This window comes from Tenrec ecaudatus, chromosome 1 (genome assembly GCF_050624435.1).
Source record: "Tenrec ecaudatus isolate mTenEca1 chromosome 1, mTenEca1.hap1, whole genome shotgun sequence".
Lineage (NCBI taxonomy): Eukaryota > Metazoa > Chordata > Mammalia > Afrosoricida > Tenrecidae > Tenrec > Tenrec ecaudatus.
This window is the reverse complement of record NC_134530.1, coordinates 236679534-236703677: the sequence shown is the minus strand read 5'-3', so window position 1 is coordinate 236703677 and position 24144 is coordinate 236679534. Positions and strand designations below refer to the sequence as shown.

General features: G+C 38.9%; 1 protein-coding gene across 1 annotated transcript in view; it reads left to right on the top strand.

Annotated features, from left to right (window-relative positions):
* USH2A (usherin) overlaps window positions 1–24144 on the top strand; it is a 987589-nt gene that overhangs the window by 212109 nt on the left and 751336 nt on the right. The window contains exon 14 of the mRNA XM_075540576.1: window positions 16583–16746. Within this exon, the coding sequence (XP_075396691.1) occupies window positions 16583–16746 (164 nt within the window). The remainder of the gene's footprint in view (window positions 1–16582; window positions 16747–24144) is intronic.

The window sequence follows — 24144 nt, the reverse complement described above, 5'->3', positions numbered from 1 at the left end:
GGAGTGTCCTAAGTCAAGGACAATTGATATTTAAGTCTATTCCACACACATGGAAGGGGTACTGGGGATCCTCTCTGTCTCAGGAAGAACAGAGTGATATACATCATAGTGAAGGCCGTAGGCTGCTTAAGGAGGGTGCTACTGAAACCAAGACCTACCCCATAAAATGCGTCTTCTCAGAAATAAGGGAAAAACCTTCTGTGACCATACAAGGCCTAAGAAAGTCAGTGGAATTTGTTGCTGAATGAATGAGTCGTTTGGATTGCCTATGTTTTTGGTTGACCCATCTGTTCCACTGATAAACTCTACTGTTGCTTTTTGCTTTAACACTGATCATCATTAGGAGAGAAATTCTGCAGCACAGTAGGTCAGAGCAAGAGAGAGAGAGATATTTCAAAATATGGTCACGAGAATTGCTGGAGTTTATGCTTTTGCTCATCTCGGAAAAGTGATAAAAGTGGATTTTCTCCTTCTTTATGTGTTCCATGCCTCTCTTGAATTAAATTGAAATTACTTTATTGACTTCTGGTTGTTATGGAGTTATATACTAACATTGGCTATTTTGAAAGTTTGTAAAAAATAAGTAAAATATATGCGACTCCATTTTATAAAAGGGTTTTTTTTTGGTAGAAAACAGCTCAATTGGCATCTAAATTTGTACAGACAAGTTGTAAAGGAAAATAAGTATTTGTGTCCTGATGGCAGTGAGTTAACAAAATTTCTTAAAAAAAATAAAACACAGTTAAAAATCAATTGAGTCTATGTTGATTGAGGCATTATGGTATGTGCTTGCACATATAAATTTATTTCTATGACCCCCACAATTCTGAAAGAAATTATAAGTCTTTCATTTTTATGCAAAGAAAAGATAGACATATCATTGTATTTTTTTCATTGATTTGAAGAATAACTTCCTCTTCTCCCTTTTCTATTTGTATGCTTATTGAAATTTATTCAATTTCCCCTAAGAAAGTCACTCACCGAACTTATTCTTATCTGTGTTTTCTTTAATATACACCTATGTTCACTATATTTTCTTCTGATTTATTTTATACACTAATTTTATACTCCTAAAGGTACAATAAATAAAATATAATTGCTGCCGATCCTAAGCAACAACAGTAGCAAAAGTTTACCAAAGCAAAGAGTAATTTCCACTTAAGCGGGAAAATCATTTGCCTATTAATATTTAAATGATTCATTCTTCTAAATATAAGTATCATAAAAGGGACATCTATTAAACAAATTAATAAATGAGAACAAAGAAATAAAACTGATATCAAAGCAAAAATTGCCCCACTTAGCTCTGACCCATAAAGCTAATGGGATTTAGTCAATATCAGAGACAATGAAATAAGTCTGTCCACTGAAAAAATCATTGTATTTATCTAACCCCCCAATAATCGGACAAACTGGGCTCCATTCATTTAGTCTCCGTTGGCAGTAAGGACCTGCATGTGACACACTGCACTCCCTGGTGAAGTCCTCAAGTTGACCTGAAACTATGATTCCTTCTTTTCCCACCCCGTCTTCCCTTACTCATCTTAGGCGCCTTCACTTTTCTGACATGGCATTCACATGTCACAACCCTGGAAGACTTATTTTCTAATGATCTGTCCCCTCTGTCTTTCATCAGCCATATTGGGCCTTGTTTTAAACCTCGAAAGGTATCATTACTTATTTTATTTACCAGCTGATACACGCTGAGTAGTCATTTCCCTCCAGTATTAGGGAGTGGAATAGGTAATCTAAGTTTCATACTTCTAAAACATATAATGTAGGCTAATTCTGTGACCAGATTGATTTTTAGTTTCAGTACAAACCGTTTATATTTTAACATAATGTTATAGGCCGAATTTTGTAATCTTTCTAAGTGCATGTTTATAATCCCATATTAACTGGTTGAGAACCAGATCAAAGTCCACAAAACAAACCAAAGCTATGACTTTTCTACCAACTTGTTTCCTCTTAGGGAGTGATCATGAAAACAACACCCACGGAATCCTTGGTTTTTTTCTTCAATTCGTTCATCTTGAGAAACACTGATTATAGTACTTCTAACTTCAGATCTCAGCACATTTTATTATAATACCTTGCCTTGTTAGCTGCTTTTTTGAATTTTTTTTGTGAATAATTCAATAAATTTATTTCATCTTTGCTTCCTGGGTTTGGGTTCCTTTACATTGAAGAACAAATTTCAGAGTCTCTTCTGACACCTAGTATGGTCTTAAAAAGAGCCTTGTCTTTTAAAATGATCTTTAGCTTTCTCTATGTATGATTTCCTTGATGCTATTCACAATTATCTGCTTTTTGGTCATTAGTGTTCAATAAGTCAAATCTGTTCTTGAGTTGGTCTCTAAATTCAAAAGGTGTATGTTTACGGTCATAATTTGCCTCGTGAACTTGTTTTTGTTTTCTTTATTTGCTTCTTAAACTTTCATTTGAGCAATTGAGTCTGTTCCTCAGTTGCCACTGTTATTGCTCTGGGTGATGCTGTTCAAATTTCCTATCTCGTGTATCCAATGGATCCTACTTGACTCCTCTGTATTCCATCCAGTGAGGTCCATGTGCATCATCAGTCTTTATTTGGGTGGAGAAAGGGATTTGAAATGAATAAGTCATTGGTCTTACAAAATCATATCATGCAATGCCCAGTGTCATTTCTATCACCAAGGTCAATTTTTCCAACTACTGATACTTGCTCTTTGTTTATAATTTTTGTATTAAAATCACCAGCATTTATCAGTGAAATTTGGCAGAATACTTAAGTTCCTCATTTATGGCTTTAGTGGTTCATACATAAACTTAAGTAACATACTAGCTGGTCTTTCTTGTAGGCATTTAGATATTACCTTATCACTGACAGCTGTTAGACCTTGATGATTATCTTTCAGAGTAGACCTTGATGATAATCTTTTCAATGATGAATGTGATGACATTTTTCTTTCATTGTCATTCCCAGCATAGTAAATAATATGATTGTCTAGTACAAAATGGCCGATACCAGTCCATTTCAGGTTTATCTATTCCATTTCATTTTGATGACTTCTAATTTTCCTAACTTTATATATCATGCATGCATTCCATTTTCTACTTCTTAGTGGATGTTTGCAACTATTCTTCTCATTCTGAACCCACCAAATCTAAATCTTTGTTCCATTCTTATCATTAAAATTGACTCAACTTTGAGGAAGCAGCATTCCAGAATCACGTTTCCAGTGCCTTCCAACCTCAGTGCCTGCCATCTCTGGCACTCTACCAGACAATATATATCATGCCTTTGTTAGTCACAAGGTTTCGACAGTTGCGTGCCTTCCCAGTCTGCCGTCATCTTGAAGCTCTGCTGAAACTTGTCTGCCATTGGTGACCCTGCTGGCATTTGAAACACTGGTGGCAGAGCTAGCTTTCAGCATCACACTAATGTGTGCCACTGTAGAAAAACAAACAGATCAGTGGTTGTTTTCCTACTAGATCAGGTATGTTTCTTTATTATTATTAAAAGATCATTTTATTGGGGGCTCTTACACAACCCATACATCAACTATATCAACATATTTGTACATATGTTGCCATCATGATTTTCTTTTTTTTTTAATAATCATTTAATTAAGGGCTCATACAACTCTTTTCACAATCTGTACATACATCATTGTGTCCACCACATTCGTACATATGTCGCCATCATCATTCTCAAAACACCTGCTTTCTACTTGATCCCTTGGTATGAGCTCCTCATTTTCCCCCTCCCTCCCTGCTCCCCTCTCCCCCTGAACTCTTGATAATAAATAATTATTATTTTGTCATATCTTTTGTCACCACCTGACCTCTTCCTCACACAGTTCTCTGCTGTCCATCCTCCAGAGAGGAGGTTATATATAGACCTTTTCATCTCTTCCCCTTTCTCCCTCACCCTCCTGATATCATCACTCTCACCACTGATCCTGAGGGGTTCATCTGTCCTGGATTCCCTGTATTTCCAGTTCCTATCTGTGCCAGTGTAGATCCTCCAGTCCAGCCGGATATGTAAGGTAGAATTGGGATCATGATAGTGGCAGGGGGGAGTGGGGAGGAAGCATTTAAGAACTAGAGCAAAATTGTATGTTTCATCATTGCTACACTGCACACTGACTAGCTCGTCACCTCCCCAAAGCCCTTCTGCAAGGGGATGTCCAATTTCCCCAAGATGGGCCCTGGGTCCCCACTCTGCACTCCCCTTCATTCACAATGCTGTGATTTTTTTTTTTTTTTGGTCTTTGATGCCTGATACCTGATCCCTTTGATGCCTTGTCATCTGACAGGCTGGTATGCATTTTCCACATGGGCTTTGTTGTTTCTCAGTTAGATGGCCCCTTGTTTATCTTCCAGCCTATGGGACCCCAGATTCTATATATTTTGACAACTGGGCACCATCAGCTTTCTTCACCGCATTTGCCTATGCACCCACTTTGACTTCAGATTTCATGTCGGTGTAGGCTGATGTGCTTCTTCCGTGTGGGCGTTGTTGTTTCTAAGCTACATGGCTGCCTGATTGTCTTCAAGCCTTTAAGACCCCAGATGTTATATCATTTAATAGCCAGGCACCATCAGCTTTCTTCACAATTTTTGCTTATGTACCCACTTTTCCCTCAGCAATCGAGTCGGGACAGGCCGGTGTGCTTCTTCCATGTGGGTTTTGTTGTCTCTCAGCTAGAAGGCTGCTTGTTTATTTTCAGGTCTTTAAGACTTCAGGTGCTATATCTTTTGGTAGCCGGGCACCATCAGTTTCTTCACCACATTTGTTTGTGCACCCATTGTCATCGGCGATCAGGCCAGGCAGGTGAGCATCTCAGACTGCCAAATTGTTAGAACAAAGTGTTCTTGTGTTGAGTGAGTACTTGAGCAGGGGCCCACCGTCCATCTGTTTCCTTAATTCTAAACCTATAAATATATGTACACAGATCTATTTCCCCTCATCCTATATAAATATATTTACATCTTTATATGCCTATATTTAAATCTAAATGACTACCCTTGCTTCCTATTTCTTTCATCTGTTTCTTTGTACTTTCCTTCTGTCCAACTATCATGTTATGACTTCACTTGGGTTTTAGGAATTCCTCTCAGTTACATTGCCCTTAATCTAGCCCTGCCAGATCCCCCTCGCCCTCCTTGACATTGATTTTGAATCCCTTGTTGTTCCCTTGTCCCCGGGCTTGTTAACACCCTCTTCCTTTCTCCCATGTCCCCCTGGAACTGTCATCCCGTTGTTATCTATTCTGGTTTGTTTATTCTGCCTATGCCTTCCAGGTAGACATGCTATGTACTATCACAAGACTGAGTACCATGAAGCAACAACAGAAAGTAAAACAATAGTTTCAACAAACAACAACAACACACATGCATACATACCTAAATGTGTGAATAGTTCAGGGTCTGTTTGTTTTCCTTCATGGTGCTTTCCAGTCAAGTCTAATGGGATGCCATGCCCTGGTATTGCCTCTATCCCTGGGGACTTCATTACTCTGCTTCCCCCGCTGCTCCTGCTGCATGACCCAGAGGCTGGCTTCAGCATGGTGAGCTCATGGTGGGCACAATTCCCACTGTATGTCTCTAGTGTTATGCCCAATGGTGCTATGGGTCAATGAGAAACATTGTGTCCTATGGTGGAGCCGGCCCTGTGGTCATCTCTGTGCATTGTTTTTCTGAGCAGGAACATTGTCCTCAGGTCTTGGTGAGCCAAGATGTGCGTCACTCTTTTCTTTTTTTACCTCCTATGCCACCTCGTTGGCCCCTGTGTGCTCTGACCAGACCAGTCTGTCTTCCCTTCTTCTTGAGCTGTAGCATCAGTGTTGTCCTCTGAAGTGAATTCTTCTTGGGGGAGTGGGGTGGCGCTGTCCACTTAGATGGTAATGGGGCCAGCCCCTCAGGCCTCTCTGTCAGTTCCCTGTTTCATGTCAGTGTGTTGCATTCTTGTCTTGGAGCTCCAGGTGAAAATCTTGTCTCCCTGTGGAAAAAATCAACACCCTCCCTCAGTGTGGGTTAGTGCCCTGTTCCCCCAGCTACCCATATCTCTTTCTATCCTCCCTTTTAATGGGCTACCATATATATACCATAAGTATCCCTGAGTTTTGTCTGGCCCCTGCCATATTACCTGGGTCTCACCCAGGGACGTGTGTATACAGCAACTTCTTCCCTAGGCCCCTCTTGAATTTTTTTTTTTGAGCTTACCTCAGTGGACTCATGTAGTACTCGTCCTTTTGTGCTTGGCTTACTTCAATTAGCCTAATTTCCTCCCGTTCTTCCCATGCAGCGATGTGCTTCATGCGTTCATCATTGCTTTTTAGGGATGCGTAATGCTCCATTGTATATCTGTTCCAGAGTTTTTAAATCCATTCATCTGTTGATGGGAATTTGGGCTGTTTCCAACTCCTTGCAATTGTGAACTGTGCCACGATGAAAATTGGGGCACAGATGACTGGCCGTGGTTTTTGTTTTGTTTTTTTTCTCTTCTGGGTATATACCCAGTAGGGGGATTGCTGGATCATAAGGTAGCTCAATTTCCAACTGTTTTAGATATTGCCAAAATCAATTCCCATAATGGTTGTACATACCTACAGGTCCACCAGCAGTGGACAAGAGTTCCTGTCTCTCCGCAGCCCCTCCAACACTTGTTACTTTCTGATTTCTTGAATTGGGCTACCTTTGAGGGTATTAAGTAGTATCTCATAGTTGTTTTAATTTGCATTTCTCTTATGGCTAGAAATCTGGAACATTTTCTCATATGTTTATTGGCCATTTGGATTTCTACCCTTGAGAAGCTCCTATTTCGGTCCTTTGCCCTCCTCCTGAGTGTACACTGTTTTTTTTTTTCTTGTTGTAGTTTAGCGGTGTAGTGTAGATTTTAGTAATAAGGCCTTGGTCTGATGCGTCATTGCTAAAGATGTTTTTCCATTCTGCAGTCTCTCTTACTCTCTTGGTGAATTCTTTTGATGTACATAAGTGTTTTATTTTTAGTATGTCCCATTGGTCAATTTGTGCCTCCTCTATGTTGGTGTCCTTCCCAATTTCTGATAGCCTATGTAATCCCTGTGCCAAGGTTCTCAGGTTGGCCCCAATCCTCTCATTGATGGCCCTAATAATTTGGGGTTGTATCTCGAGGTCTGTGATGCACCTTCAGTTTATTCTTGTGCACAGAGTGAGGTAAAGGTCTTGCTTCATTTTTTTGCAGCTACATATCCATTTTTTTCTGGCACCATGAGTTGAAGAGGGCATCTGCTTCCCATTTGATATTTTTGGGCCCCTTTTCAAACATCAGTTGTCTGTATGCTGATGATTTTATTTCTGGGTGTTCAATCCTTTTCCATTGGTCTGAATATCTATCGTTATACCAGTACCACACTGTTTTGACCACTGTGGCTGTGTAGTAGGTACTAAAGTTGGGTAAAGCAAGCCCTCCGACTTGGTCCTTCTTCTTCAGGAGTTCTCTGCTAATTCTCAGTTTCTTTCCTCTCCATATGAAGTTGGTAATCTATTTTTCCAACTCTTTGAAGAAAGTTGCTTGAATTTGGATAGGGATAGCATTGAATTTATATAGTGCCTTAGGCTAAACTGACATCTTTACTATATTGAGTCTGCCAATCCATGAGCATGGGATCTCTTTCCATTTGTTAAGTTCATCCTTGGTTTCTTTTAATAGTGTTTTGTAGTTTTCCTCATACAGATCTTTTGTTTTTTGAGTCAGGTATGTCCCTAGATATTCCAATTTTTGTTTGACTATTGTGAAGGATACCCCCTTTGTGATCCCCTCTTCTGTGTCCTTGTCCGATGTGTATAGTAATGCAATAGACTTCTGTTTGTTGATCTTGTAACCTGCTACTCTGCCATATTCCTATATTGCTTCCAGTACTCCTCTTGTGGAACTTTTAGGATTTTCCATATATAAAATCATATCATCTGCAAATAACGATAGTTTTACTTCTTCCTTCCCCCGATGATTACCTTTGATGTCCTTTCTTTGCCTTATATTTTTAGCTAGGACTGCCAGCACGATGTTAAATAGGAGTGGGGATAAAGGACATCCTTGTCTAGTCCCCTTTTTCAGAAGAATTGATCTTGTCTTTTCTCCATTGACTACTACATTGGCTGTTGGTTTTTCATATATAGCTTGTTTTATATTGAGGATTTTCCCTTCCATTCCTATCTTCTTGAGTGTCTTAAACATGAATTGGTGTTGGATGTTGTCAAATGCTTTTTCTGCATCTATTGATATTATCATGTGGTTCTTATATTTCTTTGGTTCAATGTGACGAATAATACTAATGGTCTTTCTTATGTTGAACCATCCCTGCATCCCTGGTATGAATCTCACTTGGTCATGGCGAATTATTTGTTTTACATGTTTTGTATTCACTTGGCTAGTATTTTGTTAAGGATTTTTGCATCGATATTCTTTAGGGAAATTGGTCTGTAATTCTCAATTTTTGTGGGATCCTTCCCCGGTTTAGGTATCAGTTATACTAGCTTCATAGAAGGAATTTGGGAGTTTGCCATCTTTTTCTATGGTCTGGAAGAATTTGTGTAGGATTGGTGTCAGTTCTTCCCTAAATGCTTGATAAAATTCACCAGTGAATCCGTCTGGTCCTGGTGTCTTCTTGGTTGGTAATTCTTTGATAGCCTTGTCTATTTCTCCTATTGATATGGGTCTGTTGAAGTTCTTGATGGCCATTGGGAATAATCTAGGGAGGGATTGTTTTTCTAGGAATTCATCCATGTCTTCCAAGTTTTTGAATTCATTGGAGTACAGTCCTTCATAATATTTTGTAATTATGCTTTTGATTTCACTTTGATCTGTTGCAAAATTCCCTCTTTCATTCCTCATCCTTGCTTTTGAAATGTGTTCTACGAGAGGTCTGTCAATTCAGTTTATCCATTCAAAGAAACAACATTAGTAGCATTGATTTTTCCCCATAGTTTTCTTATTTTCTCTCTCCTGAATCTCAGATCTAATTCTCATTATTTCTTTTCTTTTTCTTTTAGTTGGGGTTTCTTGCTGACTCTGCTCTAGTTGCTGTAAATTTTGTGCCAGTGTATCAATCATGGAATGCAATGAGACTTCCTCTGATGACTGCCTTTGCTGTGTCCCATAAGTTTTGGTATGTCGTGCTTTCATTCTCATTGGTTTCTAGAAATTTCCTAATTTCATCTCTGATCTGAACCAGTCAGTACACTCTCCTTTGCAATAGAGATTTTTTCATTCTCCAATAGTTTTATCTTGATTCCAATCTATGGCACAGTGGTCAGAGAGAGGTCTGTATGATATCCATGTGCTTAAATTTATGTAGATTTGACTTTTGCCCTAGCATGTGGTCTATTTCTGTAAATGTGCCATGTGGACTTGAATAGAATGTGGATTCTTTTTGTTTTGGTGGAAAGCTCTATAGATATCTATCAGGTCAAGTTTTCTAATTGTAGTGTTTAGATCTTTAGTCTCCTTGTTGAGTTTCTTTCTGGGTGATCTATCTTTCTCAGAGAGTGGTGTATTGAAGTCACCTACTATAATTGTTGAGGCTTTGATTTCTTTTTTCATCCTTTGCAGAGTTTGCTTGACATATTCTGCTGGATGCTTGTTTGGTTAGTAAATGTTTAGAATGCTTATTGGTTCTTTATGTAATGCTCCCTTGAGCATTATATATTGTCCATCCTTATTTCTTTTTATGGTTTTCACTTTGAGGTCAATTTTATCTGAGATTAGGATTGAAATCCCCACAATTTTTTGAATTCGAGTTTTCCTGATATTGTCTTCAGCCTTTGATTTTCAGCCTGTTTTTATCTGTAATGTTGAGATGTAGCTCCTGTAGGCAGCAGATCAAGGCTTTGTGTTTTCCAAGCCAGTCTATTAGCCTCTGTCTCTTAAGGCCTGGTACTTGTTTTTGGAAATAAAGATCTATTGGAACATAACAATGTTCCTTATTTTATATATGTTTATGGCTGTGCTTTTAAGAGTAGTGTTGAATTGCATCAGACTAACTATAATTACTAGCTGGTCTTTGATACATCAAGTTTGCTCAGACCTGTTTGCATTTATATTTTCACTTTGGTCAAGTTATTTAATGTCATTACAATCTTTCCTTCTAAAACACTAGGAATCTTCAAGTCATTTAAATACAATCAACCTCAAAGATTTATCAGCAAAAACAACCTTAGCACTCAACTTCTGGTTGAAAACATGGAGTTAAAATGAACTCCATGTTTCATGAAACAGCTCCTGCTTATTTTAGACAAGTCTAATTTTGAGAAAGATAGTAATAGTTAGCAAAAATTCTTATTCCTATAATCTACTTGTCTAGTTTTATTTCTTCTTCTAAAATCATAGGAATAAATATACTCTCTTATACCCAAGGAAACCTTGAAAGTTTGAATCTGTCACCATGTCTCAAAAGGTTACATTAGCAAAAGAGCATTAAGGAAATGACTCCCAGGTTTAAGGACGTGTGAGTCTTAGAGTTGTTGTTGTTAGGTGCCAGCTGGTGGGTTCTGACTCATACCGGCACTACGTATGACAGAAAGACACATTACCTGGGCCAGGCCATACTTTATTTATGCGGTGTTGCCATCACTGTCTCAACCCATCTCGTGGGGGCTTTTCTTCATTTCCACTCAATGTTGCATATTGTTATTATGATCTGGGGGTGTGGTGAGTTATGTAGGCTACCAGCTGCACCGTCAGGGATTCAAAGCCACCAGTCACTCCACCAGGAGGGGCATGAAGCTGTTTGTTCCCTTAAGGATTCACAGCCTAATAAGCCACAACAATGTGTTGTTATGGTCACTTTGAGTCAAAATTGATTCAATGAAAGTGGATTGGGCTGGGCAGAGTCAGTATGTGCCTATTTAAAACAGTGACTCTGGGGATTCTTATTGAAGTATTTGGTCTTTGTGAATAAAATAATAGAACATATTCTGTGCTCGTGGTGATTAGGTCGAGTGTCAATAATAGATGAGGCAGGAATGTCAAACCTAGGGCCGCCTTAAGTGGGTCATTCTCTACATTACAAGGATATTCTTCCCTGACCTCATGTCACTATTGCCTGCATGCGGGTGAAGGGCTGCCCAGGTCAGCTTTTAGAAGTCTATTTTAGTGTGTTGCGAAACTTCACCCAGACTTAGAGTGGAAGGCATAGCTTTCAAGGTTTGTGGATGAGGAATTAAGACTGGTATTAGCTCATCTGCATGAAAATAATTAACAATGTACAACCTCCAAAATTCTTTCCTACAGGAATCCAGAGGTTTTTACTAAGTATAATGAGCAGAAAACTGAAGAAGCATGATAAAATAGCCCTCTATTGCAGAAGGAAATGTAATCTGGCTGGAGGAACCTTCTAGAGGTCATTCTGTTACTCACTGTATCTTGTATCAAACCAGACCAAACTCACTGCCATTGAATCAATTCGGACTCATGATAACCTTACAGGGCAGGGCAGAACTCCCTCTGTGGGTTTCTGAGACTAAAACTCTGCATGGTCCTGTGGAGCAGCTGGTGGTTTCAATCTGCTGACCTCGAGGTTAGCAGCCCAAAGCATAACCACTATGTCATCAAGGCCCATTTCATTTTTCTCCAGAGACCTGGATTTAAAACTTCAGGCCATTGGAAGTAGGACCAGAGGTCAGTCCTTGCAGGTGAGGTTGGTCAGAGAGGACGATGTTCCACCAATCCAAAAGAGCTCAAAGGAACTAAGTTGTAGCAGAGCTGTGTGGATTAATATGGGATGTCATATTTATTTCCCAGTTCTTTATTCACTCATTTAGTCAGTAATACTTATTGAACACTTTCTATGCACTCACCTTTGTGGTAGGGACATACGGAAGAAAATGCTTGGTGCAATTTATTCACTTTGCCTTGTACCCTCCTTCTATTCTGCTCATCAGTAATCATTAATAATACTTGTCGAAATTCCCTCACCAATTTGATATTACTTTTCCTTCATCACTCTTCATGTTCAGCAGTGTCATGGTCATCCGCTAGTTACCAAAGTAGAAAACTGGGCGGAGCTCCATGCTCTTCTCATCCCTTCTCAATCTGCCACCACATCCTACCAATTTAATTTACTAGGCATTGCAAAGGTATATTTCTTTTCTCTCTCTCCCTCATTGCTCTTTGCCATCGTCCTAATTTGTCACATTATTATTTGGCATATTATTAGTTACTTCAAAGACCAAATACCATGACAGTTAGTTGATCTCACCCCACAGAGCCATTCACACTTTAGTTCCATTCATATAAATAGGCATCCAAGGCTATTTGCCACTTTAGAACGCTGTATATGCCTCTTCGTCTTTTATAACATATAAAGTTCATGCCAACATACTTCATACTCCTATATAATATTTAGCTCCAGAATCTGATCCAAGAATTATTTTTTGATCCTACTTTTCCCCACCCCCTCCCCTGCCACAAGACTATGTAACTGCCCCTTTTCGGTGTCCCCCTTATGCTCTGCTGCCCCATTACTAGTGCTCTGCTCTCACCACACTGACTCATACTTACTCCCTTCACACTTGGTCTCTTCGCACCGTGCTTATCCAATCTGTGTGCTGAACCGATCATCATGGAAGCTGGCTCATATGAAGAAAAGTATGGCATCAGGATTGGAGGAAGGCTTGTTAACACCTCGTGATATACACGTGCCACAACTTGCTTGCTGGAACCAAGGAAGACTTAAAGCACTGCTGATGAAGATCGAGGATGGCAGCCTTCAGTGTGGATTGCAACTCACTTTTAAAAAGACCACCAATTGGCAACACCTATAGTAAATGGAGAAAAGTTTGAAGTTGTCTAGGATTATTGACTTGCTTGGATCCACAATCAATGGTCATTGAAGCAACAGTCAAGAGATCAAAAGATACATTGCACTGGGTAATCATTACACAAGTCCTCTTTGGAGAATTGAAAATAAAGGAAGTTACTTTAAGAACTAAGGTGTGCTTGACCAAGCCATAGTATTTTCAATTTCCTCATATGCCTGTGAAAGTTGGATACAGAATAAGGAAGACAGAAGAAGAACCAATACATTTGAACTGTGGTGTTGGAGAAGAACATTGAAAGTACCACGGACTGCTAAAAGAGCCAACTGATCTGTCTTGGAAGAGAGAGAACCAGGGTGCTCCGTAGAGGCAAGGATGACGAGACTTCCTCTTACATACTTTGGACATATTGCCACGAGAGGCCAGTCCCTGGAGGACCACGTGTTTGGGAAAGTAGAGGGACAGCAAAGAGAGGAAGGCCCTCAGGAGATGGATGGACACCAGGACTGCAACAATGAATGGGTTAAAACACAGAAACAATTGTGAGGATGGCATAGAACCAGGCAGTGCTTTGTTGTTGTGCACAAGGTCGCTATAGATAGGAGCTGTCTCACTAGCCCAACAACAACAACAACTCAGATGGAATGTTTTAGTGATCCTGTCATGTGTTTTCCTTTACACTAGACTATGAGCTCCTTGAGGCCAAGTCAGTCATATCCATCTTTGTTTATATAATTCTTGCTTATTCCAATCTTGGCACATCATTCATGCTCAATGAATGTTACTTATCCCAACCAATATTTTGACCAGTTTGAAAATACCCATGATGTGAGGCCCCAGGTAGAAGAGGCAGCCAAAGAAAAATGACAGTGAAGGCATCTACATCCTAGAAGACATCCCTGGACCTTTCCTTCATATGACGTAGTTTCTGACAATGAAACACATTACTGAAACATATTTTCTTCATTAATACTTGTTGTGATGTTTCTGTAAAAATGGAAAATAGGATAACTCTTCCTCCTACTGCTTCTACAATGGGAAGAAACTCCCTGGGAAGGAAAATATATGAGATTTGTGATTTAAAAGACAGAGGCCAATTAACTTCCTTCCTATTATATCCAGTAAACACTGAATCACGTAAGGGCCCAGGCAGAGTTCTAAGGAGAGTGCTGGCAGGGATTAGCAATGCTTTCCTCCTGTTTTGTTTACCATAATGAACTGGTCAATAAACATCGCAGGTTGTTTATCTATATAAATCTTGACAGATTGCTCTTTATGAAATCCATTTAGCAAGTGAGGTTTTCCCATAAGGATGAAAAATGAAGATTTTAAACAGATTGTGGAAGAAGCTCTGGCTGTACCTGGAGAGTCAGTGTAATAAAGGTTTCTTTATATTAATATTACAAAAACCATTTATCCTGGCAAAATCAATATCACAATTCATCTTAGTTTGGTGTTTCCCTTCCTGTGCTTAAAATGTCTTTTCCCTTATCATGTATAATTTTGTTTTAATAAACGTGAAATATACTTCATTTAGGAGGTGCTCCTGAGGAGGGATCACTTATAAAATGACATCCAACTTATAGCTTATTTGCTAAAGAGTCTTGGAATGTTTAAAATTACATTTGAGTGGCTGAGAAATTTACAAGCATAATTTTACTTAAACTTTAATTGCAAAATTATCCCCCAGTGTGCTTTGGGCTAGAAACAAACTACATCATTCTGAAAAGTCTTCTCCTATGAACTCCTTGTAGGTCAAATTCTCTTACTGAAGTTAAGCGATTATATATAACAAGTCAGGTAGGTTGGCTATAACAAAGGCTGGGATAGGAGACTACGGAACTAGGTATAGAAGCTCAGAGCCCTTGCCATCCGGGTGATTCCAATTCTGGGTGACCCTATGTAGGGTTCACAAGCTACAAAATGTTATGAGAGCAAAAGACCTTATAGTTTTGAACTACTGACCTTGAGGTTAGTTGTCCAAAGCTTAAAATCAGGCACAATCCCATTAAATGGCTTAAATCATGATAAGCTTTTCTGAGAATTAGTTATTAATTCCATTTGGATTTGTAGTTTAATATCTAATAAATATTGACAGAGCTGACTTGGAGTCATGCATGCAACAATTGGCTGGGAGAAAAGGAACTACATCTAGAAAAAAATTATGCTCCGTGCTGGGAATTAGGGCTCTACATGCGCTGTTTGTAAAATAAATGTGATTGTGTCCTAAGTGAATGGTAATAACTGAAACACTCAGGGGAGATGATTCATGTGAGATATGCATATATATATACATATATATATATATGTGTGTGTGTGTATTGCCTATGTTTACCAATATTGAATTAAAAGATTACAAACAATATGTTTAATACAATAGCATATACTGGCATTAAGAGCAAAGTAAATATTGTGTTGCTTCTATAATTGTTTTAATTCCAATGCATGATTTCTGTCAGCTCTACCACTTAAGTAGTCTAAACCAAATGTCTCTTTGAAATCAACTTCTGATGATATGTTTACAGGTGAAGGATCGAATATAATTGTTTATGGAGGTAGGGTGTCCTTTTAATCATGACAAAAGGGCTCACTACAGTGCACTGGTTTTCAAGAGAAACTGTATTTATTCCCAAAGGGATAGTAGTCCATAAAGCAAATTTGCAGCTTATCTGGCAGCCTTAGCTTTTATCGGCCTTTCTAAGGGTGTTGAAAGATTGCCCCAGAGCTCACGCTTGAAATGGGGTGAAGTAACTGCATCCATTCAGCATCTTTATTGGAAAGTCGAGGTGAACCCACTTAATGTTGCTTAAAATATGCCCCATAGAAAGCCCCACGTAAAAGTGAGTGGTCGTCTTACTTGTAGCGCTTTGGCTACTCTGAGGTGCTAGGGCGCCAGCATTGCTGATCCTGATCAATGCCGTGGCCATGGGCCAAGGGTTTGAATAATTCACGCCAAGGCACAGCTTTCACTTTCTCTCCCGGAAAATGCCAGGACTGTGGTGTTTCATAGGCAACTTTGGGTACAATAAATTTAAGTCAGAGTTATCTCATTATCCTAGTATTTGTATCATTAACATCTTTTCATAAATCAGAATAATGCTCTCTTCTTCAACTATTCTGAATAAATGGTTTAGTGCATAAAAAGAAAATGAAAATACAATCTATACTGTGCACTGACAGGTTTTCAACATGTTTCCTTCAAACTTCAACTATACATTATCTTCTAAGAAAAACTTAGCCTTTACAAGACTAAATATAAAATTCATGATTTCTTATTGAGAACAATGGGGTTATCAATCCCTATTACTTTTCAGGTAAATCATTTCCTGATAAGATAATTTTGTGGATACCTCATTGACATTATTGTTTTTGTTTTCTTTTTAAATCATTTTATTGGGGCTCATACAACTCTTATCACAATCCATACATATGTCAATTGTATAAAGCACATTTGTATATTTGTCATCCTCATCATTCTCAAAACATTTGCTCTCATTGACATTTTTAAGGAAGGAAAATTTATAGTATATTTAATACAATGGCAGATATTCAAAATAATATATATAATACAAATTGCCATTAGTTAGCTTACAAAGAGAAGATGCTACACATAATATATATTTTAAAATTTTCATTTAACTTTATTTTATGTTTGTTTGTTTAGCTTGATCATTCTTTTTAATATGTTGGCTAATGCAAGACCACCTTACTCTGCAGTGTTATTGACAGGCATAACTTAAAACACTCTGAATTATTAATCAGAATATGATTCTCTTTGATAGTGTATTTGTCTTGTTTTCAGATGCCAGCCATGCAATTGTCATCTCTCAGGAGCCTTGAATGAAACCTGCCACTCAGTCACGGGCCAGTGTTTCTGTAAACGATTTGTCACTGGTTCAAAGTGTGATGTCTGTGTTCCCAGTGCAAGTCATTTGGATGTCAACAATCTATTGGGTTGCAGCAAAAGTAAGTGAACCCTGACCTTGTGTTGGTATATGAAGCAGTCTCAAACAGAAGAGTGTTGTTTTAGGTTAAGTATAATACAGAAAATTTAGTGAGTGAATACCAAGTATGTATATGTATATATGTGCATGTGTATATATGTATGTGTATATGTATGTATGAATGTGTGTATACATTATATAATGTAATCTGTATTACTTTCTTTACTCAGGAGACAATAAGGTGACTAAATTCCTGGATTTTCTGAAACATGGGGTTTTAAAAAAATTAGGAAAATCCTTGAAAAAATCAGCTGCTTGGTTATACACAAGGACAGTTTCAGTCAATTTTCTCTGACAAATGGGAGGCTTTTATTTATCTTATTTATTGTGAATAAACTGTCTATCTTCAAAAACAGAAAAAATAACTTCAAACTCACTGCCATTGAAATAATTCTAACTTACAACAACTCTTTAGGATAGAGTAGAACTGCCCCTCTGGGGTTCTGAGACTGTAAATCTTTACAGGAGTAGAAGTCTCATCTTTCTCCTGTGGAGTATTTGGTGATTTTGAACTGCTGACCTTGCAGTTACAGCCCAGTGAGCAAACCACCTTATATCACCTCCAACATCATATGAGTACTGTATTGCTATAATGTTGACTGTTACTGTAGAAATTATCATCATTATTAGTCACTATATATTGGTTAGCCACATACTTAACAGTCATTTATTTCTGCTTTAAGTTCTGTTACTTGTTTAAACATGATTCATATTAATATTTTTAACCTCTTGAAGTCAATACTTACATGTCACTATCTTTTAATTCTCACATGAGCACCATTTTCCAATGCCTTGAGCCGACTAATCAAGAGCACTTAGCTCAATGGTTCTCAACCTGTGGGTCACGACCCCTTTGGGGGGGGTGTTGAATGACCCTTTCACAGGAGTCACGTGATTCATAATATTAGCAAAATTACAGTTATGAAGTAGCAAGGGAAATACATTTTTGGTTGGGGGGTCACCACAACATGAGAAACTGTATTAAAGGGTCATGGCATTAGGAAGATTGACAACCACGCACTTAGATCCTCAGTCAATTATTTTCCCAGTATTTGGAATTCTATGCAGTACATTCTCATAACCATCATATGTAGCTGTGGTAGTTACATTATCTGGTGTCAATTTGGTGTCAATTAAGAGTGTAGGGAGTCTAGTCAGTCAATCAGGATGTAGCCAATGAGGCCTCTGTATGGGCATAATCTTCTCCTGAGAATTCTGGGAACGCCTGTATTTCCTCCTTAGAGATGGAAGTGTCTCTCTCTCTCTCTCTCTCTCTCTCTCTCTCTCTCTCTCTCTCTCTCTCTCTCCCTCTCCCTCTCCCTCTCCCTCTCCCTCCCTCCCTGTGAGATATCCCTGTGGAGAAGACACATGGAGCCAGATCTCTGGAGCCACAGAAGCCATGTGGCAATGCCTGCCAGCTCTGAGATGCTTACAACACCACTGAATTCCCAAGATTTCCCGCCCACTGACTTGTGATTTTCCTGCGTTCAGCATAATTGCATGTGTTTCATGAGTCTGAAGAGGACTTTATAGATCAGTATTGGACATTTGGGCTAATATTGTTCTTATCACTTGATCTGGACTGGGATGGGATGTTTTCTCAATATTCAATTACTCTTGTATGTAAAACTTTTTCTTATACACATATGAGTGTCTATGAATTTGTTTCTCTAGTCTATTAGACTAGCACAGTACCTATCCCAGGAAAGAACTCAGGTCTCTTAAGGCAGAAAATCCATAGGATCCACTAAAAGGCTATAAAAGCAAATGCTGCTTTTGGTAATTATAACCTTGACCTCTGTGGACAACACATCAGAATAAATGATAATATTTAAAGAAAAATTAATGAACTGGAAGCTGCAAAGTTTTCATTTTAAGACAATTGTATTAAACCTTCTGAACTATTGAAGAACAAGTTTATATTCTCTGCACAGTTTATCATACTGCGGTGTCTTGTGTGTTGCTGTGTTGCTGGAAGCTATGTCAATGATATTTCAAGTGTCAGCTGGGTCACTCAGAATAAGAACAGATTACATAAGAAGAACTCAGCTACCCACTTTAGAGGAATTATATTCTGAAAATCTTATGCATAGCTGTGAAACATTGTCAGACACCGAAGTACTCATTAATGGAAGCAGAACACTGACAGTACTTCAAGCCTGTAAGACCCCAGATGCTCTATATATTTTGATAGCCGGGGACCAGCAGCTTTCTTCACCACATTTGCTTATGCACCCATTTTGTCCTCAGCGATTGTGTTGGGGAGGTGAGCATCATGGAATGCCAGGTTGTTAGAGGAAAGTGTTCTTGCTTTGAGGGAGGGCTTGAGCAGGGGCTCAAAGCCCATCTACGTCCTCAGTGAATTGCCATATAAATACATAAACACAATCCGATACCTCTATTTTTATGAATTAATATATTTCCATATGCACACACCTATGTTTATACCTCTTCCCATAGCTTTGTTTCCTAGATCTTTCTTCTGTTGCCTTTTACCATCCTTCTGCCCCACCATCATTCTCACCCTTTTTCTTCCTCTTAATAATTCCTCTCAGCTAGATTGCTGCTCTGCCCCACCCAGTATCTCTATGTCCTCCTCATGGTTGATTTTAATTCCCTAGCTGTTCCTATGTCTATGGTGTTGTTTGCTCACCACTCCCTTCCCCTGCCTCATCCTCCCCCCAAGTCCCTCTGGAGCCATTGCTTTATTCTCGGACTCACTTTCCATGCCTATCTTATATAGGTAGGCACATCAACAACAGAGGCAAAAAGAAAACAAAAGATTGTCTTAAAGGAGGGGGGAAAATAACTGGCAAAAATAAAGCATACATAATTTCGGATCTGTCCACTGACTTTAATGATTATCTTGCCCTCTGGTCCAGGGGTTTCCAGGAACTGCCCCTCCTAGCTTGCAGTCCATTTTGGGTTTTGTGTCTTTTCTTTGCTCTCTGCGCATTAGCAACTCTGTGCAGGGATGTCATCCTCAGGGCTTGGTGTTCCAGTACAGGGTCTGGTCTTTTTGCTCTCTTGTTTGTTTTTTTTTGTTTACTTCTATATGGACTTGGCAGGCTGGCCCCTCTCCCCGACCTGTAGATTTAGTGTTGTCCTCTGTAGCACATACTTCTAGGGGTGTGTGTGTGTGTGAATTTGACTCTGATTGGGGCTGGCACTGTAGACCTCTCTGTTCATGACTTTCCCCATGTGGTTATGTTGCCCTCAAGGTTTGGTGCACTGTGGTGGGGTCTGTACTCACACGCGCCCATGTCTGTGGAGAGAGAAATACTCTCCCTCTGGGTGGATTAAGGCCCTCGTCCCCTGGTGCCATTGTTTCCCTCTTTTATTTTTTTTCCCTTTTCACCCTCTGTCCCACCACACCCACTTCTCTTTCTTTGTGTTGGAATGACATGGTTTTGGTCTGTCCCCAGCCCAATTGCCTGTACCTCAGCCCGTAGAAGTGTGAGATAAGTGTTTTTTCTTCTATACCTACTGTGCTCATTATACTTACCTCAGTGGACTCATGTTGTACTTGTCCTTTTGTGATTGGCTAACTTTGCTTAGCATAATTTCCTCCAACTCTTCCCATGAGAAGATGTGCTTCACACAATCATCAGTGCTTAGTACTGCATTGTGGATATGTGCTAGAGTTTTCTAATCAATTCATCTCTCAATAAAAATTTAGGTTGTTTCCAATTCTTTGTGATTGTGAATTGCACCGCAGTAAACTTTGGAGCACAGGTTACTGATCTTGGTTTATTTGTTATCTCTTCTGGGTATATGCCAAGTAGAGGGATTCTTGTTCCTGGGTCTTAAGATGACTCAATTTCCATTTGCTTTAAATATCACCAGATAGTTTCCCACAATGGCTTTATGTATCTACACGGCCACCAGCAGTGGAGGTGGGTTCCTATCTCACTACATCCCTTCCAACATTTGTTACTCTCTGATTTGGCTATCCTCTAGGCTGTTAGGTGGTATCTCACAGTTGTTTTAATTAGGATTTCTCTGACGGCTAATGATCAAGAATATTTTCTCATATGTTTATTGCCCATTCAGGTCTCTTCCCTAGTGAAACTTCTGTTCAGCTTTTTTGCCCACTTCCTCAGGGGGTTAACTGTTTTCTTCTTTTTGCAGGCCAGGAGGGTATTGTAGATTTTAGTAATAAACCCTTTGTCTGTTGTATCATTGGTAAAATTCCTCTCCCAGTCTGTGGGTTCTCTTTTTACTCTCTTGATGAAGTCTTTCAATGCATACAGGTGTTTGATCCTTAGTATATACCCTTTGACAATTATAGCATTATTTGTATGTGTGCCCTTCCCTATTACAGCTAGCCTACGTATTCCCTGCACCAAGGTTCTTAGCTTTGTCTCGGTTTCTTTGTTGATGGTCCTGATACTTGGGGTTTTACTTCTAGGTCTGTGATCCACCTTGAGTTTGTTCTTGTGCATGGGGTGAGGTAAGGGTCTTGTTTCATTTTTCTACAGGTGTATATCCATTGTTTCCAGCACCACTTGATAAGAGGGCATCCAACTCCCACTTCATGCACTGTTGGCCCTCATCAAAGATCAGTTGTCTATATGCTGGTGGTTTTATTTCGGGGTTGTCTGTTCTTTTCCATTCAATTTTGTCCTTCTTCTTGAAGAATTTTCTGCTAATACTGAGCTGCTTCTTCCCTCTCCATATGAAATTGGTGGTCAGTTTTTCCAATTCTTTAAAGAAGATTATTGGTATTTGAGTAGGGATAATGTTAAACTTATATAGTGACTTGGGTAAGATTGACATCTTTACTATATTGAGTCTTCTGATCCATAAGCATGAGATATTTTTCCATTTTTCGAGATCATTTTTGGTTTCCTGTAGTAGGGTTCTGTAGTTTTCTTTGAATAAATCTTTTGGTTTTTTTGTTTAGATAGATTGCTAGATATTTCAGTTTGTTCTTGTCTTTTGTGAAGGGTACGGCCTTCTTGATCTCCTCTTCTGTGGTCTTGTCCAATGTATATAGCAAACCAATAGACTTCTGTTTGTTTATCTTATATCCCACCACTCTTCCATATTCCTCTATCACTTCCACTATTCCTATTGTGGAGCTTTTGGGGTTTTCAATGTATAAAATCATTTCTTCTGCAAGTGGCGATTGTTTCACTCCCTCCTTTCCCAGATGGATGCTTTTAATGTCCTTCTACTGCCTTGTGTTGTTAGCTAGAACCTACAGTATGATGTTGAAAAGAAGTGGGACCAGGGTGCATCCTTTTACAGTGGGATTGTTTTTGTCTTTTCTCCAATAACTATGATGTTGATTATTGGCTTTCCGTAAATAGCTTGTATTAACTTAAAGAAGTCCCCTTTCATTCCTATATTCTTAAGTGTCTTAATTAGGAATGAGTGTTGGATGTTGTCAAATGCATTTTCTGTGTCTATCAATATTATACTTTGATTCTTATCCTTTTACTTATCAATGTGATGAATAATATCGATGGACTTTCAGATGCTAAACTATCCCTGCATCTGGAATGAATTTCGCCTAATCTGTGTTCATTAGAAAGATGGAGCTGTAATTATCTATTCCTGCGTGATCCTTGCCTAGTTTGGGTATCAAAGTTACCCTGGATTCATAGAATGAGTTTGGGAGTTTGCCGTCTTTTTGTTTGTTCTGGAATAATTTGTGGAGGATTGGTGTCAGCTCTTTGCTGACTGTTTGGTAGAATTCTGCTGTGAATCTGTCTGGGCTGGGAGATCTTATTGTTGATAGTTTCTTGATAACCATATCTATTTCTTCACTTGCTATGGGTCTGTTGAGGTTCCTGATCTCTACCTGGGATAATCTAGGGAGGGATTATTTTTCTAGGTATTTGTCCATGTCTTCCATGTCGTTGAATTTATTAGAATACAGGCAGCACAGTACTTTGTGATTATCATTTTAATCTCTTAGGGATCCATTGTGATTTCCCAGTGTCATCTCTCATCCTGGCTATTGATATTTGCACCTTGGTCAGGTTTGCCAGCTGTCTGTCAATTCTGCTGATCCTTTCAAAGAACCAGCTTTTTGCTGTATTGATTTTTTGCATTATTCTCTTGTCTTCCCACTCATTTAACACTGCCCTAATTTTTATTTTTTCTTTTCTTTTGCTATTGGAGGGATTGTTCTGTTGACTCTGTTCTATTTGTTGGAGGTTTTGTGATAGTGTATCATCCATAAGTCTCTCTTACTTTTTCACATATGTATTAATAACTGTCGAACTTTTTCTGTTAACTGCTTTTGATATATCCCATAGATTTTGGTATGTTGCATTCTAATTCTCATTAGTTTCTAGAAATATTCTAATTTCCTCTCTAATCTGGGTTAGTACCCATCTGCATCCCAGAAGATCGTTATTTCTTTTGTTTGCCATGGTTTTCTGGTCATTCTTCTGTTGATCTCCAAGTTTATGACAGGTTAGTCTGAGAGAGATGGCTCAGTGATCTCTATGTGTTTGAATTTACTCAAGCTCAACTTGTGACCTAGTATGTGCTCTATTTTTTAAAATGAGTCATGTGCACATGAAAAAATATATATTATTTTGCATTTGGATGGAGAGCTCTATAAATGTCTATCAGGTCCAGTGACCTAATTGTAGTGTTTAGTTCTGTATCTACTTGCTGAGCTTCTTTCTCAGTGATATTTCTTTCTCTGACAGCAGTGTAATAAAGTCACCTCCTATGGTTGTTGAGTCTGTGATTTCTTTTTTCATCTTTTGAATAGTTTGACAAATTTCACAAGTCTCATTAGGCATATATTTATTTTTTATGCTCACTGGTTACTTATCTCTTGTTATGGTTTGCACCTTAAGGTCATTTTGGTCCAAGATTAAGATTGCAACCCTTGCTTTCTTTACGTTGCCTTTTGCCTGGTATATTTTCTGTCAGTCTTTAATTCTCAGTGTATTTTGTCTGTGAGCTTAAGATATGTCTCTTGACGGGTTATGTTTTCTGAGTCAGTTTGGGTTATGTCTGAGCCAGTCTCTAATGTTTCCTTTTAATGGAGGAGTTCAGGCCATTGACATTCAGAGGTATTACCACCATTTGTGGATTCATTGCTGTCATCTTGTACCTTTTGTATTGGGTGTTTGCCTATTTCCCTTCATATAAGTGTGCTGTGTGTATGTGGAGGGGGTCACGTTGCCTTCTTTTCCCTCTGGGGCAATGTTATCTTGGTAATTGTTTATGGTGTGGTAACTTCTGGATGGAGTTGAGCAATATAGCCATCTCCTGATTATGTATGGTGACTGTTGGTCTTCTGATCAAAGTGAGTTGGCAAGGATTTTCCACAGGGTTGGGTGTCTTATGGCGTATTCTTTGAGTTATTCTATGTCCAGGAAGACTCTTA